Source organism: Cupressus sempervirens, chromosome 9, assembly GCF_028749045.1.
Source record: "Cupressus sempervirens isolate cs-2001-9-10 chromosome 9, ASM2874904v1, whole genome shotgun sequence".
Classification (NCBI taxonomy): domain Eukaryota; kingdom Viridiplantae; phylum Streptophyta; class Pinopsida; order Cupressales; family Cupressaceae; genus Cupressus; species Cupressus sempervirens.
The window spans coordinates 71,834,474-71,851,259 of NC_143126.1; the positions used below are offsets into that span (position 1 = coordinate 71,834,474).

Genomic DNA, 16,786 nt, shown 5'->3' on the forward strand with positions numbered 1-16,786 from the left:
TAGGCAACTATCTTTACCAATGTCTAAACAACAAAAACACAAATCTGATCATAAAACACTTATTATATAAACTAAAATGCAAGTGTCATATACTTCTATTTTATAAACACTTCTTGAGATAAAAGATATAATTAATTAGTTATGAATAATTAATTATTAATTATTATTCTTTTACTTAAAAGATAATAAAAATTCCAATTAAAAAAATAAATTAATAATAGCATCTAAAAAATACATTTACAAATAAAAAGACTTTTTAAAAAAAAAAATTTTAAAAAGAAAAAAATTATTACAGAAATTAATAAAACATAGATAAATGAAAAAATTAATTTCCTCTCTGTAGAGGAGAGTATATGCAAGACAGGGACGAACTGTCTAATTATGAAACACTCTAGAGAATTCCTTCCAACATCTTTGTGTCGTGGTTAACCATTCACATTTACATCTAGAATATGAGTCGTCTTTAAAGCTTGAAAAATGCCAAAATGATGCATTAGGTATTGTCTTCAAGATTGTAATAGGTACATTCATTTCTCTAAAGAATGAAGGATGAAGCTCGTTTGGCAGAGGATTCCATTGTCTATGAGTGAAAAAAGTAGAAGAGATATCTCATAGAGAACAAAGGGAAGAAAATCCAATCACGAACAAAACGCGCTAGTCGTGAGGATCCCTCCTGTACTAGTCCTATCACAAATGCAGCACTTGCAATACCAGATATTCGCCATCTCCTCTCCTGTAGGTACTTGTTGAAACAGGACTCTATCTTTTCCACTTCGGCTTCTCCCCATTCCGCCATGTTTACAGATTTGATAGCTTCTTGTAAGCATCTGCTAAGATGGACAGAGTCCTCCAGAGCCATACAGGCTCCCTGGCCAAGATCAGGGACCACTGGGTGCAATGCATCTCCAACAATGGTTACGCTTCCTTTCCCCTTCTCCATCCCCCTTCCCCACTCCCATGGCCACACCCACCTCACCTTCAGTTCTGCCAAGTTAATGGTCTCTGCCGGGCTCAACTTTATTAGCTCTGCAATGGGCTCCGGGAAAGCTCTTACCATCTCCAGAGTTGAAAGTCGAACCCTCTCAGCATCCCCAAAGATCTCTTCATCTAACAGACCAAATTGATGCTCAGATTGCAAGCTCTTCATGATTAATAGAAACAAAGAATGAAAATGGTTACTGACTGAAAAATTTAAACTTGTCACTGGTACAGATTCAATTTAAAGTAATGGTCATTTGAAAATGAAATCCGAGCTACTTAAATAGGAAAAGGGCATGAAATAATTGTCTGGCTGAAGGGTTTTGTTCTCAGTAGGGAAGATTCAAACTAATCATGAAACAATTGGAATAGAGTACTATAGCTTCAAGCTATTTGTGAAACAATTGGAATAGGGTACGAAACAATTCGTTCTGTGAGTAGTTTTTACATTCTGGGTAGATGTAAAATTAATCTTTCTGATAATAATAGCTCAGTAGTAGAATTGTTCATCTTTCGAAGCATGCCAGAAATAAAAACTTAACTAATAAAATTCAAACCGTAACAAAACTCAGCAGTACCTTGTGGATGGGATCTCCTGGTTAAAAACCAATAAACTTTATTGTCGCTACATGTAACAAATCCTGCCCTGGCTCCTTTACCCCAATACTGCACCATGAGCTTCTCGAAATGGTGGCCTTCTGTAAATGTGACCATGCCCCTAACGGCAACACGTCCGGATGATTTGGCTGGTGGGAGGCCCATATATCTTGCCACCACCGAGTAAACTCCATCGCATCCTATCACAATCTGTAACCCATACTTCGATATAAGGGACCTATATTTTAAGAAAAGGGCTTCTGAAAAATCTGAGTGAAAAAGCTTTATTTTCTTGTCATTGAGATAATAGTCCCTACCTTTGCTGTGAGGGATGTTCCATCTGCAAGCTCTATTGTGATGAAAGGAGAGAGTGTGTCTCTGTATAGGGAAACGATTTTGGAGTTGAACCTGAGGCTCTCCACAGGCAATTCCTTGGCCAGCGCTTCCAAAAGTGCCATTCTTTCTATGCAACGAGTTTCCAGTTCCATGCTTGAATCGCTGTATACATAAGAGCAACTCGACTTTTTCACAAGAAATCTCATTTCCTAAACCAATTACCGGTTCTCTATAAGGTTGATTTTGTTCATTTTCAAACTGTAGTCCTACGGAGTGAATCAACCAATGTTTTTGGTGGATGCTAGTAAGAAAATTTAAGAACTTTGTGGAAATGCCAGTCTATTAAGAGTTACAGAGATTTTTTTTAATTGGGTAAATAAGAATTCCATTCCATGGAAAGCACTACTTCGTATTTATGCTCCACGAATGGCTCCATGAACTTTTTGGAAATGTGAAAAATGACTGAACAAAATCTACCGCATCAATTACAGAGCATCCACGTGCCTAGTTATTTTGAAGGGAAACATACAATGGATGCTAAGGTAATGCACAAGCAGAGGGTTCTTAACATTCTTAGCTGTCTAATGAATCAATGACACAGAAACAAATTCAAAATTAAAAAATTAAAACTGTAAAGTAATTAGGAACTTGTTTTCCATTATACTATAAAGCTGTAAAAATTCATTCGAGGAGCTCAATAAGACTAGTCTCTCAACAAAGTTGTCAAATTCTTATCAGCCCCACCTCCCAAGCAGCGCCTAAATCCTCTATCAAACTTTGGGAGACTCCACTTTTACATGAAAATCATTATTTTGCTCTTGCCAAAATATTCCCTGAATCAGTCCATGAATACATCTAAGGGAATGTAGTGGCAACCTTAAGCTGAAAGTAAAGAGGGACATAATGAGCACAGCTTTCTGGCTGTTTAAGCTCTGTCATCCTTAGATATTTTCTCCGTACTCAAATTAATTTCCCCAGATCTACACTAGGCATTATCGAGTACAACTATTTCAATTAACAAATGGATTAAAAAGCAGCAGAAAGATCAGATTCGCTTGTTTCAATTAATCATACTTTTCCTTACCCTTTGCCGGTACTTTTCAAGGGAACATTCTTGCAGACACCAGTACAAACTGAAGAGCCCTGAATCCTGCACACCCACAACCTGGAAATGAATTTCTGCATTACTCAGATGAAAGAGAAGATACACCCAGTTAAGCTAAAATACCCATCAAGTTGAGAGTAAAATGGGCGAAGAGAATCTGATACACCAAGAGCATCAAGTGCTTTCCAAGCATTCGGCCACATTATTAAGGCAGCGCCGGCAGTTCGGAGGCAATCGGCGCGCTCAAGCACCAGGCTCTTCAATCCCACCCTAAAATGATGCTGTGAGAAATTGAGAATATAGATTTGAAGAATTGAAAACTTGAATCCTTTAATTCAATGCGGAATTTGAAAGTTCAAATAATTGAATCCTTTAATTCAATGCAGAATTTGAAAAATTGAATAAATGAATGCTTTAATTCAATGGAGAAATTGAGAAATTGAATCGAATTCTTCAATACAACTGAAAAATTGAATAAAACCCTTCAATTCAATGGACAATTTGAAGAATTGTTGCAATACTCGGTACTTACCTATGAAGAGCAAGCGCAGTGGCTAGGCCTGCAACGCCCCCTCCTACAACCACAATATCTTCGCATTTGTCCATCGTAGGTATTATGGAAGATTCTCTTAATACATGAAATTGATATATATGCATTACAGGGTTCGACCGTTATCAGGAATCTCTTTCCATTAAGCTACTGCAGAATGCAAATAAAAAGTAAAATAAAGGTACACCACAAAACAAAAATCTGCCTACCCACTCCGCATACTTACGCGAGCCTCTACAGAGTTTATATTCTTTAAATGACATCAGTACTCCTAGTCACGACAATGCAAGAACCGACAAAGTATTTTGGATTTCAGAATTTTATAAAAATCGCAAGTTCAGACAAATATTGAACGAGAATGTGGTGTCATTTGATTATTTGTGGACGATGAAGAGCCGAGCTGTCTAAACGTTTTTTCAGGTGCGATGGGTATGCCTAAGCGGTGATTTTTTTTCGATGAATAGAGCTTTCCATTCATTTATAATATTAAGATACATATTCACCAAAAAAAAGGGTTGGGGTATACAATCATTCTGCAAGTTCAAATGGCACAAAGTCAGATTAACAATTATTCACCAAAAAATTGTTTAAAGAAAAGCATAAAGCCTCAAGTGGCGAGAGCAGTGCTAGTCGGAGGAGGGTCTTTAATAAAACAATGGGCATTAGAGTGACTTTGTTACGCTTCATATGCTCAATTTTTTAATCTTCTCATTTTTTAATTTTTTTTTGTACGTAGGAAAAATATGGTACCATCACTACTTCTGTAACTCCCCGCTTAGGAACCCAAGAGAAATAAACTTAACATGATACAATGTTTACTGAACTATTTTTTTTTAAAGGTTTGAACAACATCAAGATAATATTAATGCAGAAGCAATATGAACATACACATCAAATACACATAAGCAATTACAGATACAGTTTCAATTCCTCAAGGGTTCCTTTACGTTGAGTCACATTTAAGAAGTTTAAATTTAATTTGTTTAAGTTTCAAGTACAATGTCTCTTGATCATAAAGAAATAACATATACATAATCACATAAGCAAAGCATAAGTAATACAATGAAAGTACGTCCAATAAATAACATCCACTACACATGTCGCAGGGTATGTGTGAATAGATACAATACATTAGAATATATGATAGCATTATTACATCAAATGAAAAGAAGTCTCTGAGATAAGAAATAAGAATCACTAATGCATTTTACCCTAAATTGCGACCAAGTATTTTAAATGGGTTGGTTGGTCGAGTTATAAAGAAAATTTTTGTTTTTTTTTATAACATGCCCGTGTTGGTCGCAATTGCGACACACATCGCAGCATAAAAAAAAAAAGGGCAAAAATATAACACATTTCATTTGGCGCGAGGGTTGCTGCGAGTCCGGAGAACAGAACATAAGGGCGGGCTTTCGATGGTTTGCGATTGCCATATAATTTTAGGCATAGAATTGTATGACAATCGCTGGAATGCTTCTTGATGTGCCGGTGGTCGACCTCTATTGACCCACCACTTCAACTCCTTCACTTCCAGCATTTCGCTTGCAAGAGGGCATAGATTTTCAAGGGCGGGTTCCAGAAGAGAGGACTCGACATTGTGTAGGGACCATTGTAACAGGTAAGAGTTTAGTGCTATATGTTTGTCTTTACCACGACATTGTGTAGGGTTGTAATATATAAAATTTTAGTTGATAAGGTTTTTGTCTGGCTAATTATGTATGAAATCCTTATGTCTGAGGTGTAGGGTTAACCACTGATTACTTCCCATATATACCCGGGGCCGAACATAGAAACTTGTTCTGATTACATAGGGTAACACTGTCCTGACAAGGCAATTTTTTTGCTGTGGCATCCTACTTTTGGGGAGTTGAAAAACTGACAATTCAGATCTTAATTCAGTGTGCTGAGCAAGTTCTACCAAAAACATTTAGATTTTCTGAACCTACGTTATGATTGACTTCATTGACTTCAACTATTTCACTATTTTAAGCTTCATGCAACAATTTGGCTCATGTTTTGTGTCAGCTGTACAATGCAATTTCTTTTAGACACTCCAATGGTTTGAATCTGCAGCCTGTGACCTTTTTTCTACCAATTACTTTGGTTATTGGTAAAACTGATGAATAATATTCTGTATTTGGAGAAGTTATTATGGATTGAAGAAATCTTAGCTTGTTTAATAATATTTTGTATAGGATCATGAGCTTTAGATTGGAACTTTTTATATTGGGAGCAACACAATAATTATATTTGTTATTTGATATGGAAGTAGAATTCTTAGAGTGAAACTTTTTGGATTGATAGTTGAGAATGATATATTTTTGTTATTGGATATAAGAGTCTGAGTTCTAGATTAATATTTCTTGGACAAATAATCAAGAATAATAATAATTTTTTATTGTTTGATATGAGAGCATGAGTCTTAGATTAGAGCTTCTTCAATTGTAAGCTAAGAGCAATAATTGTTTTTGTTCTAGTCTGTATGGGAGCAAGAGCCTTAGACTGAAACCTTTTTAGTTGAGTGCCAAGGACAATAATTATTTTCGCTACTTGGTATAGAAGCTGGTGACCTAGCTTGAAAAATCTCTTTGATAAGAACCAAGAACCATAATTTTTTTTGTTACTTGATATGAGAGCACAAACCTTAGATTGGGATATTCTTAATTGGTAGTGAAGAACACCAATCGTCTTTGTTACTTGGTATGGGAGTGCGAGCCTTGTATTGAAACCTCTTCAACTGAGAGCCAAGAACAATAATTGTTTATGTTACATCACTAAGGGAATTTCCCTCTCATTTGCTTATAGGCCCTCTAGAACTGGTGGAAATCAGGAAACTAATATGCTGATTGGTTTGATATTTCTTTTCTTCTACATCAAATGGAATCTGCTTGAAACTTAATGGAAGTTTGGTGCTTTTGCTAATTGCATGTTATTTGCAGGGTTACAAAATAGTGTTAACAAAAAATTTCTAGTTGCATTTGAGATGCACAAATCTTAGCTTTTTCAACTAGTTATGGGTATTTGTAAGGGTAATTAAAAATGTCATGTTTATCACTTGTAGTGGTGCATTGATCGGCTGGATTGGGGGCATCATAGAAGTTCAATTCATTGACTTTATTTTAATGTTCTCCACAAGCAATTTAGTGTGCCTATTTAACAATTTTCTCCTATAATTCTTTCCTTCTATTATGTGGCTTTATCTCACCAAGCTTTTCTTCTTTGCTTTTGCATTGATCTGTGTCTTATTAATACATCTGTATTTTATTGATGGAAACTTATGGCTCAGAATTAGTGTTTTGTGTTTTAGTGAGGAGATAATGGAAAATGTAGAAGTATCCTTTTAAATGGAAATGTTGAAAATATGCTTTGCATATATACAACCAAGCTAGTCTTGATACCAAGGATGTCTATGAGATAAGGTAATATCTTCCAAAACTCATAACACATTTGTACATGATCCATTAATAAGCATTACAACAAGTGAACAATAAGGTAAAGGCCACATGAGATAAATGTAAATTTAATATATAGTAATTATTCTATTACAATTTTAAATGATTAGAACTCTTGAGTAGTAGTATATGAAATACTATACATCTCTAATGTAGTTTGTCTAGCATTTAGGAAAAACATTGGCATCATAGAATATCATTTCTTTAATATTTTGAGAGTTAAAAACTATGGTGAACTAATATATTTTTAATATTTCAAAAGTGTCATATAAATGTGGAACCACTTTTTGTTGTGTCTTATAAATGTGGAACCACGTTACAGTGCGAGTTTGGTATATCCCTACCTTACCTTCACCCATTTTTTTAATGGATTTTGACTGCAGTGAAAACAAAACCTTCCATAATTATTAATTGTAAGTCAAGTAATACTTTGAATCATAACGATTTTGGGATTTATATACATAAGTTGTCTATTTTTATCTTTCAAATGTGCTTTACCTGTTGTAGTTATTTCTATAAATTAGATTTTTCTGAATGTAATTTTTTGACATCTCTGGTAAAACTTAATCTTGTTTGGCATCCTCTTGGGTGATGGAGTTAAACAATCACAATATAGGAGTTATAAACTAGTATAGGAGTAGTTATGCATATAATTTCATACATCTGCATTGTAATTTTCATAAATGTGGAAGCACAACACTGCAATCACAATACCAAATCCAACTCCATAACTTAATATGTCAATTTCAATAGCATGTATCGAAGATGAGAGAAGTTCTCTATTAGATTTCAAGGGTGGCCTTTATCTTTCCTCGGGTCAGTTATCCTCTTGGCGTGGATTGAATTGTTACGAGTGGGAGGGTGTTGGCTGTGATTATCATACATCGCTTGTGATTACCCTTGATCTAAGCAATCAGTTGAGTGGTGAAATTCATCCATCGCTGTTTGATCTGCAACACCTATAACACTTGGATTTCAGCTAGAATTACTTTCAAGGTATGTCTATTCCCCCACAGTTCTCAAAACTGCAGAGGCTTTCATTTCTTAGCTTGTCAAATGTTGGATTTAGCGGTGAGATTCCTCTAGTGTTGGGAAATGTGTCAAGCTTGCATCATCTGGATCTTTCATATAATTGGGAATTTAAGGGTGGTAAGTTTGATGTATGGGCCAGAGGTCTGAGAAGCCTTGAATTCTTGGGAATGAATGAAGTGAACCTAACAATGGGCTCAGAGCACTGGGGTGAGGCCCTCAGCGGTCTTCACAATCTCACCCAGATTCAACTATCTAGTTATGGGTTGTTAGGTAATATTCCAGATCTATCAAATCTGACCTCTTTGTCCCATCTACATTTATCATGGAATTCATTCCCATTCTAACTACCCTCTTGGATTGAGAATGCATCTTCGTTGGTTTCACTTGATCTCAGCTACAATAATCTAAATGGCTGCATCCCTTCCAATTTCATGCCCCGTTCGAAATTGAGAAATCTTGACCTTAGTGGTAATAATGACTTGAAGTGAAACCTTTCTTTTATTTTAGGCCATTCCAACTCACTTGTTGCTCTATCTCTTTCTGGCTACAATTTAAGTGGAAAGTTTTCCCACTCTATTGCAAACTATTCAAAACTTGAGACCATGGATCTGTCCCGTAATAATTTGGAGGGAACTATGCCGTCCTCTTTTGACAGCCTTTTATCCCTTGCACATCTGGACCTCAGTAACAACCAGCTGTCAGGAAGAATCCCAGACTCCAATTCAAAGCTAGCAAGTTTAAGAGTATTGTTACTCAGCCATAATCATCTGACTAGCCAGATTCCACACTCTCTATGTGAGCTTTCAACATTACGTGAGCTACATTTGGGTGATAACCAGCTGTCAGGAACAATTCCAGATTCTCTTTTGAAGATGGCCAGTTTGAAAGTGTTGGCGCTTGCTTCCAATAGATTAAGAGGCAACATTTCATTTCAGATGCTCGAAAATCTATCTCGCTTACAAGGATTGGACCTTTATGAAAATCAGTTATCTATTACTATATCTACAAGTTGGATTCCATAGTTTGACCATTTGGAGTACTTGGCATTGAGGTCTTGCAATATAGAAGGTGCTTTCCTTGCATTTTTGTCCCAACAATATCAATTGAAGGAACTAGATCTTTCAAGTAACAACATTGAGGGAAATATTCCTTTGTGGTTGTGGGATCTTCCTAATCTTGATACGCTCATTCTTTCAGATAACAATCTGGAAGGTTCTCTACCCTGATAGATATCCCATCGATTTTCTGTTGTGGATTTGCAAGGGAATAGATTGTATGGCACACTTCCTACTCTGGATTTTGTTTCATTCCTATTAGATCTGTCAAATAATATGTTTAATGGCTCGATTCCAAACATTAGACCTCCATCAGATATTTGGGCATTGATCTTTTTGTCATTGTCAGGAAATAACCTCTTCGGAGAAATTCCAAGTTCTACTTGCACAAATTCAGATAGAGTGGGCATTTTGGACTTGTCAAATAACAAGCTGACCGGCAAGATCCCTGCAACTATCAAGTCATGTTCTCAATTAGTGGTTTTAAAATTGGCTCACAATGATTTGGAAGGGGAGATTCCAGAGGAGTTGGGAAATCTCATAACTCTTCATGCACTAAATCTCAATGGCAATAGGTTTCAAGGTAATATTCCTCCGTCCCTTTCAAATTGCATAGGTCTCAAAATATTTGATTTGGGAAATAATAAATTTGAAGGTAAAATTCTTGTTTGGATTGAAAAGCTGAAAGATTTGAAAATTTTGAGCTTAACCTCTAATAATTTCGAAGGTAAAATTCCATCCCAACTTATGAGGTTGTAGAATCTCCAAATTCTAGATTTATCGAGTAATTGTTTATCAGAAAGTATCCCTCAAGATCTAAGTAATCTATATACTATGGTCAATCAATCTCAAATTATTGATGAACGACTTACCTTCTCTTATTTCACTGATTTAAATATAGACTCTCCTTATGAATCAAAGTTCGAGGATGAAGTAACAATTTGGATAAAAGGAAGGATTCAAACATATGAGAAGATAATCTATGCAGACAAGTTCATGGATCTCTCACATGACAACCTCTCAGGAAATATTCCTCTAGCATTGGGAGTCCTCCAAGGTTTAATTTCTCTCAACTTCTCAAATAATCAGCTATGTGGTTCAATTCCTGAATCCTTGGCAAACATGGCTTGTTTAGAGTCTCTAGATCTTTTAGAAAACAAGTTGTTGGGAAAAATTCCTTTCAAATTTTTAAATCTAACCTTCCTTGAAGTATTGAATCTTTCAAACAACATGTTGTCAGGATTAATACCATAGGGAAAAAAATTCACAACATTTGAGGCTTCCTCCTTTTTAGGAAACCCCAACCTTCATGGGTTTCCCCTTGAAAATACGACACTGGGTTGTGGTTCAGGTTGTAGAGAGCATCAAGCAAAATGGAATAAGACTACAGTTGGTAGCAGCAAAGATATAATGGAGAGTCAATGGTGGGTAGTGGGATTAGGATTAAGTTATGGAGTTGGATTTGGTATTGTGATTGCAGTGTTGTGCTTCCATAGTAGTTATAAACTAGTATAGGAGTAGTTATGCATATAATTTCATACATCTGCACTGTAATTTTATTTTTATGGATGGTTAAAACACTAGCTATAGTTTCTTAGTTTAGGAATTGAAGCATTATATAAACAAGTATGTACAATGTAAATAATATTGACAATTTTTTTGCAATAAAGCTTTATGCAATTGTTGCTTCACTCATGGTGTGAGAATGCTTATATCTATGTCATTTGATTTTTTTCCACATCTTGTTCAAAACATATTTAATGCAATCTCATCTATGAAGCATATTAAAAGCTAAGGATTTGGAGTGACTCGTATACAATTCATTTTTTGTCATTTCATTATATGGTTTGAACAAGTGTGGAAAAAAATCAGATTTTTATTATGAATTTTTTGTTCACCAATCTATGTTAAACTAATCAACAAAGGTATATTTGGTGTTCTTTTTTAAGTGAAAATGTGATTGGAAATTTTGTATATTGTCATATTTCACTTGCAAAAAGGTCAAATTGTAAATTGAGGTGAAGTTGTATGGATTTAAGTTTCTTCTTCATTATTTATAATGCTCTCGATTCCTCCTTTGTAGCTATAAAAATACTTGTTTATTTTCACCTTTCCAGATACCCTTTACCAGGTTCTTCAAGATTCCAAAATATCTTGGGCTGACCCCACTCCAGCATGTCCTAACTCCTACTTGATTCAGAGACCTAGCTCCTTTTTATATTTGTCTTCCTCTTACTACTCCATCTGTAGGTTGTAAACAAATCATCCTTCTTCCACCAATGAGTCATTCCATTCAAGAAAGACCATGTCTGACGATATCAACACACAAAAAAATAGGGAAACAATTGCTAGACTGTGGTCTAACTTAAAAATAAAAGGTGATGGAAAATGTTATTGTCCTTGCAAAATGTGTAAGGGCTTAAAGACTCAAAGATATCTAATCACAACAGCTGAGAAACATTGTAGGCAACATGGTCACATTGAAGGGGGAAATGAGTATCGCCCATTGGTATGTATTTTAATAGTTTATAAATTACATAAGACATGATTTGATGATGACATCATGGTCATGGTTAATATAAGGTCATTATTTTCATATAGGTCAACATCCTTGAGTTTCATGTTATGGACCATGACAATTTAGAGAATGCGGATTTCCAAATGCGAGAACATGGAGGTGTGAATATTGAAGTAGAAGGTAATGATACCATGGAAGAAGACCAGGATGATGAAGATCGCGATGATCAAGATGATGATGACATAGAGCTTGATGTACCTTTACTTGAGAAGGCACACCAGTCCCTATATGAAGGCTCCAAAACAACTCTTCTTGCCACTGTATTGCTATTGGTGAACTTGAAGGTTACGAATGGTTTGTCCAACATAGCAATGACAAGTATGTTAAGGTATGCCATCTTCTTTCATTATTTTACTCGTAGTTCCCTTACAATTAACATTGGGTTCGTGTAGCAATTAATATTCTTTAAATTAAGAAATTATATTTTTGGTTGTAGGTTGATAGGTGAGTGTTTGTTACCACCATCAAACATTCTACCTCACTCGTACTGAGAATTATCTACCATCATGAAAGATATTGGAATGGAGTATCAAACAATACATGCATGTCTGAATGATAATATTATATATCATAAACAACATGAATTTGCAACACAATGCCCTACTTGTCATATCAGTAGATATCAATCAGATCGATTAACAAAAAAGGTGCCTTGCAAGGTTCTTTGACATATTCCCATTATTCCACATCTGCAATGATTATTCAAGTGCAATAGCTTGGCACAATTTATGGATTACCATGCACGCAATAGAAGTCAAGATTACATTATGTGAATGCCTGTAGATGGTTCAACATTTAAGGAAATAGAGGAAAAATGGCCACACTTTAAAGAAGAACCTCATAATCTAAAGCTTTCATTAGCAGCAGACGGTGTCAATCCTTATGGAGAGATGAGATTTACTTACTCGGTGTGGCCTATTTTTGTTATCAATAATAACATACCTCCTTGGTTGTCCATAAAGAGAGAGCACATAATGCTGACACTGATTGTTCCAGGTATTTTTTGATTTAGTGGTCATCTAAATTAATTTATTATTACTAATCGATCAAATGGTCAAAATAATTATGTAATGTTTTTGCTCATTCAACTAGGTAAGTACCAAGTTAAAGATATCAACGTATATATTGAACCCCTTATCGACGAGTTGTTGGTGTTATGGAATGGGGTTAGTATGTATGACATTTGTAGACCAATAGGACAAAGAAAATTTCAATTTCATGCAATGCTTGTATGGACAATACACGATGCCCCTAGGCTAACACATTTTTGTGGTATGTTCTCTTCTTGACACCTCTTTTTTGGTATGTCAAAGTTAACACATTTAATCAAATTATACACGATCTTGTAGGTCTTCAGACAAAGGGTAAATTTGCATGTCTAGTTTGTGGTCCAAAGACGCAATCTCATCATTCAAAAAGTTTAAGAAAGCAGGTGTTTGATGAGAATAGACACTCTGCACATAAATCATAAGTACCGAATTACTGAAAAACATCTTTTCAATGGTCTAGAAGAGACTACGTCAAAGCCAGAGAGAATGACACCTCACCTATGGAAGTTGGCATACAATAAAATAAATCGTCGAGGTAATGTCATTCCATTTGATGGTTTTTGTTTCAAATTTATATTTCGATATTGTGTTTTATTTATTGATGATGTGATTGATGCTTGTGAAGGTTGTCAAGACATCAACGACCAAGTTCCAAAAGGACTAAAAAACTTATCCTATGCAATTTACTAGGTTTCCATACTACGAGCAACTCCTAATTGTGTATTTGTTTGATCCTATGCATATTGGACAGAATGTAGTAGAGACATTATGGAAAATCTTGGATGGAAGGCGTGACAAAGATCAAATTGTCAAAACTTGTAGTGACATTAAAGAATCCAACCATGCAATGAAAAATGGCATTCGATCAAATAACAATGGAGACCAGATTGATACAAGTGCCCTTAGTTGGTTATTGTTAGAGCAACAGAGCAATGCTATAAAAGAAGTCATAAAAAAAATACGGTTTCCCACAGTATTTGTTGCGAACATAAACAATGTCATATCAAATAAAAGTGAATTTGGGCCAGGGTTGAAAACACATGATTGACATACATTTATTAAGGTAATTCATGTTATTTTGTATATTGTGAACAATCTTGATTGGATGATGGAATGGATTGAACGATCAACAAAATGGTTGCCCATTAACATGGGAAGGTGTTGCTTCATTGATTATAGAAGCTCATCGTAATGGAGATTCCAATGTTATGTCGATGGTAGTTGGTCTAGTAAAGGGTTTAAGAGGTGGAGAGGTACGGAGAAATTTATTAATGATCATAACTCGACGTATGTTTCGTATCAACTCACGATGCAAATAATTTACACACACTTCAAAAATTGCATGGCAAGCACCACAAAGCTATGTACTATCATGGCCACAAATTTCACATAAAAAGGTTGGATGACACAAAGAAAACTTGTGATTCTGGGATAACTGCAATTTTTGAGGTCACCAATATATCATCTAGAAACAACATACATTCTCAAAAATCTCAAAATCAATACTATGGCATCTTGGATGATATAATTGAGTATGAATTTAACACCTTCAAAGTAGTTCTATTCATTGTCAAATGGTACAGGTTACGACTAAATCAAAATGATCCAGATAGAATGGTTATTCAACATGATAATGGATTTACAATGATCAATACAAGGTTGTTTGAGCTAGTTGGAGATGAGCCCTATGTTCTTCCAAGCCAATGTGAGCAAGTGTTTTACTCAGAGGTTCCACATAAACAAGGTTGGTCATTTGTTGTTAGACATGATCCAAGAGGAAGGCTGATAAAGTATAATGTTATGGAAGAAGAAGATATTGAAGATGATGAAGAAGCAGATGATGAAGATCAAGATGATGGTGATGACGATGATGGTGATGGTGATGATGATGATGATGATGGTGATGATGATGATGATGGCGATGGTGATGATGGCGATGATGATGGTGATGATGGCAATGATGATGGCGATGATGATGATGATGATGAAGAAGAAGAAGAAGAAGAAGATAATCAATGACTACAAACATCGTCACCCCTTCTGTTGATGATCTTGCATTCCATATATAAGGTAAATTTGTTCATGTTTACGATGTTGCATATTGTTCATGTTGTCTTCTAAGTTATTTGTAGCATACATGTATCATGTAATTTTTAGCTAACTTAAGATAAATGATTAACATATGCAGGAAATTTGATTACATATTTATTGTGTTCATTTCTAATGATTACAAAATATGTTATTTATAGTTACCAATGTTTATGTTGTGTCTGATTATGACCCTTTTTGCAAACAGTCAATTGACTACAGGTACATCGTCACCCCTTCTTTTGATGATCTTGCATTCCATATATAAGAGAAATTTGTTCATGTTTGCGATGTTGCCTATTGTTCATGTTGTCTTCTAAGTTATTTGTAGCAAATGTGTATCATGTAATTTTTAGCTAACTTAAGGTAAATGATTAACATATTCAAGAAATTTGATTACATATTTATTGTGTTCATTTCTAATGATTACAACATATGTTATTTATAATTACCAATGTTTATATTATGTCTGATTGTCACCCTTTTTGCAAACAATCAATTGACTACAGGAAATTTGACCCGTTTGGCATGGATTGTGCATAGTGACATGGATCAACAGGTATAAGTCAATAAATAGACATAATTTTCTTATATTCTTCTTGTTTATCATTGAGCACGTATGTTATAAATAGACATATTATATAATCATATAATGTATATATAGACAAAGAAGGTCTGTATAGAAATATAATTGTATAATCACTTTCAACTTACTACATTTTATATTTGTCACTTTCACTTTCCATTTGATGGATTGCAGGACCCACCAAATAGGTACTTGTCAGATCTATCTACATCGAATGAGGGAAATGAGGAACTGGTAGATGAAAGCTCTACATGTAGTACGGCTAAAATAGGGAGATCAACTAGAGGTCAAAAGAATAGAATTTTTTTTGATAAACGCATGCAATTTTTCCTTGCTAATGGGGGGTCATGTTCTTATGATGATGAGACCAAAGGTGACACCAAGGTGCCCTTTCGATACTCACACATTGAGAAAGAATGGGTACCCAATGAGCTACCTCCAATTAACATAGATTTTTGTGCTAATGAGAGGATATATCACATTGCTCCATCCTCATTACATGGTCTGGGCCTATTTTCCATGGATGGGATAAAGGTATGTTACAAAAAAGTTGTCGAATTGTTCAAGTATGTCGGTCCATGTTATAATTACAATGATTGGATGCAGATTGTTCGATATAAAAAAAGTATGCATAGGTATGGGGTATCAACTAATTATATACAACGGAAAGAAAATGATCAAAGTAAAAGATTTTCTATGTACATTGATGGGAGACCAAAAGCAATAGGTAATATTGTAGGTTTTATAAATAGTATGTGACCTTCTTCAACTAGTAAGCAACCCAATTGCATATTTGAGGTGCGTGAGGGGAATGAAGTTTTTGTTTGTGCAATAAAATCAATAAGTGCACGGGAAGAACTGCTAATCGATTACCATTTAAATCACATAGATACAAACAAAGTTACTATCATAAGGGCTGTAAGTATTACTTACCATTTTGTTAATAAGTTTTTTTTTGCTATCTATTGCTTTCAACTAGCTGAATTTTTCATGTTTAATCTTTGTGATGGGACAATATGGATCTGACAGATGATAGAGATCACCAGGATGCTACTCCCACCCCTTCTTCAGCGAGGGTAAACCTTTTTGAAATTGTACAAATTAGATAGTTTAAAAAAAAAAAATACAAATTAGATAGTTGAAAAATATTATATTATTACATTATTTTATTTATGATTTTTTAGTTTTTATGATAGTTTTACTAATATTCCTCTCACAATTTGATGTTCAGGATAAGGGTAAAGTAGCATTAGTAAGTGTAGAACCAGAATCAGTATGCAAAGAACATTAACAAATAAAGTAAACATTCACAAACCAAAAACTAAATTCACATATATGCTTAGACAAAGAAAGCAAACAAGAAGTGCAAACCTCACAAGA

At 34.9% G+C, this 16,786-nt stretch overlaps 1 protein-coding gene and 1 pseudogene across 2 annotated transcripts; one reads left to right on the forward strand and one right to left on the reverse strand.

Annotated features, from left to right (window-relative positions):
• Positions 1 to 399: 399 nt before the first annotated feature.
• On the reverse strand, positions 400 to 3,784 carry LOC149537670 (monooxygenase 2-like). Of its 2 annotated transcripts, none has more exons than XM_089799014.1 (6): positions 3,549 to 3,784; positions 3,140 to 3,286; positions 2,996 to 3,061; positions 1,893 to 2,073; positions 1,557 to 1,785; positions 400 to 1,107 (listed from the first exon to the last, which is right to left on the reverse strand). In XM_089799014.1, exons 1-6 carry the CDS (start codon positions 3,671 to 3,673, stop codon positions 581 to 583), a joined length of 1,275 nt encoding a protein of 424 aa, XP_089655140.1. In that variant the 5' UTR covers positions 3,674 to 3,784; the 3' UTR covers positions 400 to 580. The 2 variants fall into 2 exon arrangements, with proteins under 2 accessions (XP_089655140.1, XP_089655141.1); XM_089799015.1 differs by having other exon boundaries at positions 3,140 to 3,297.
• Positions 3,785 to 7,755: 3,971 nt separating this feature from the next.
• Positions 7,756 to 16,786, forward strand: part of LOC149537671 (uncharacterized) — a 65,130-nt pseudogene continuing 56,099 nt past the window's right edge.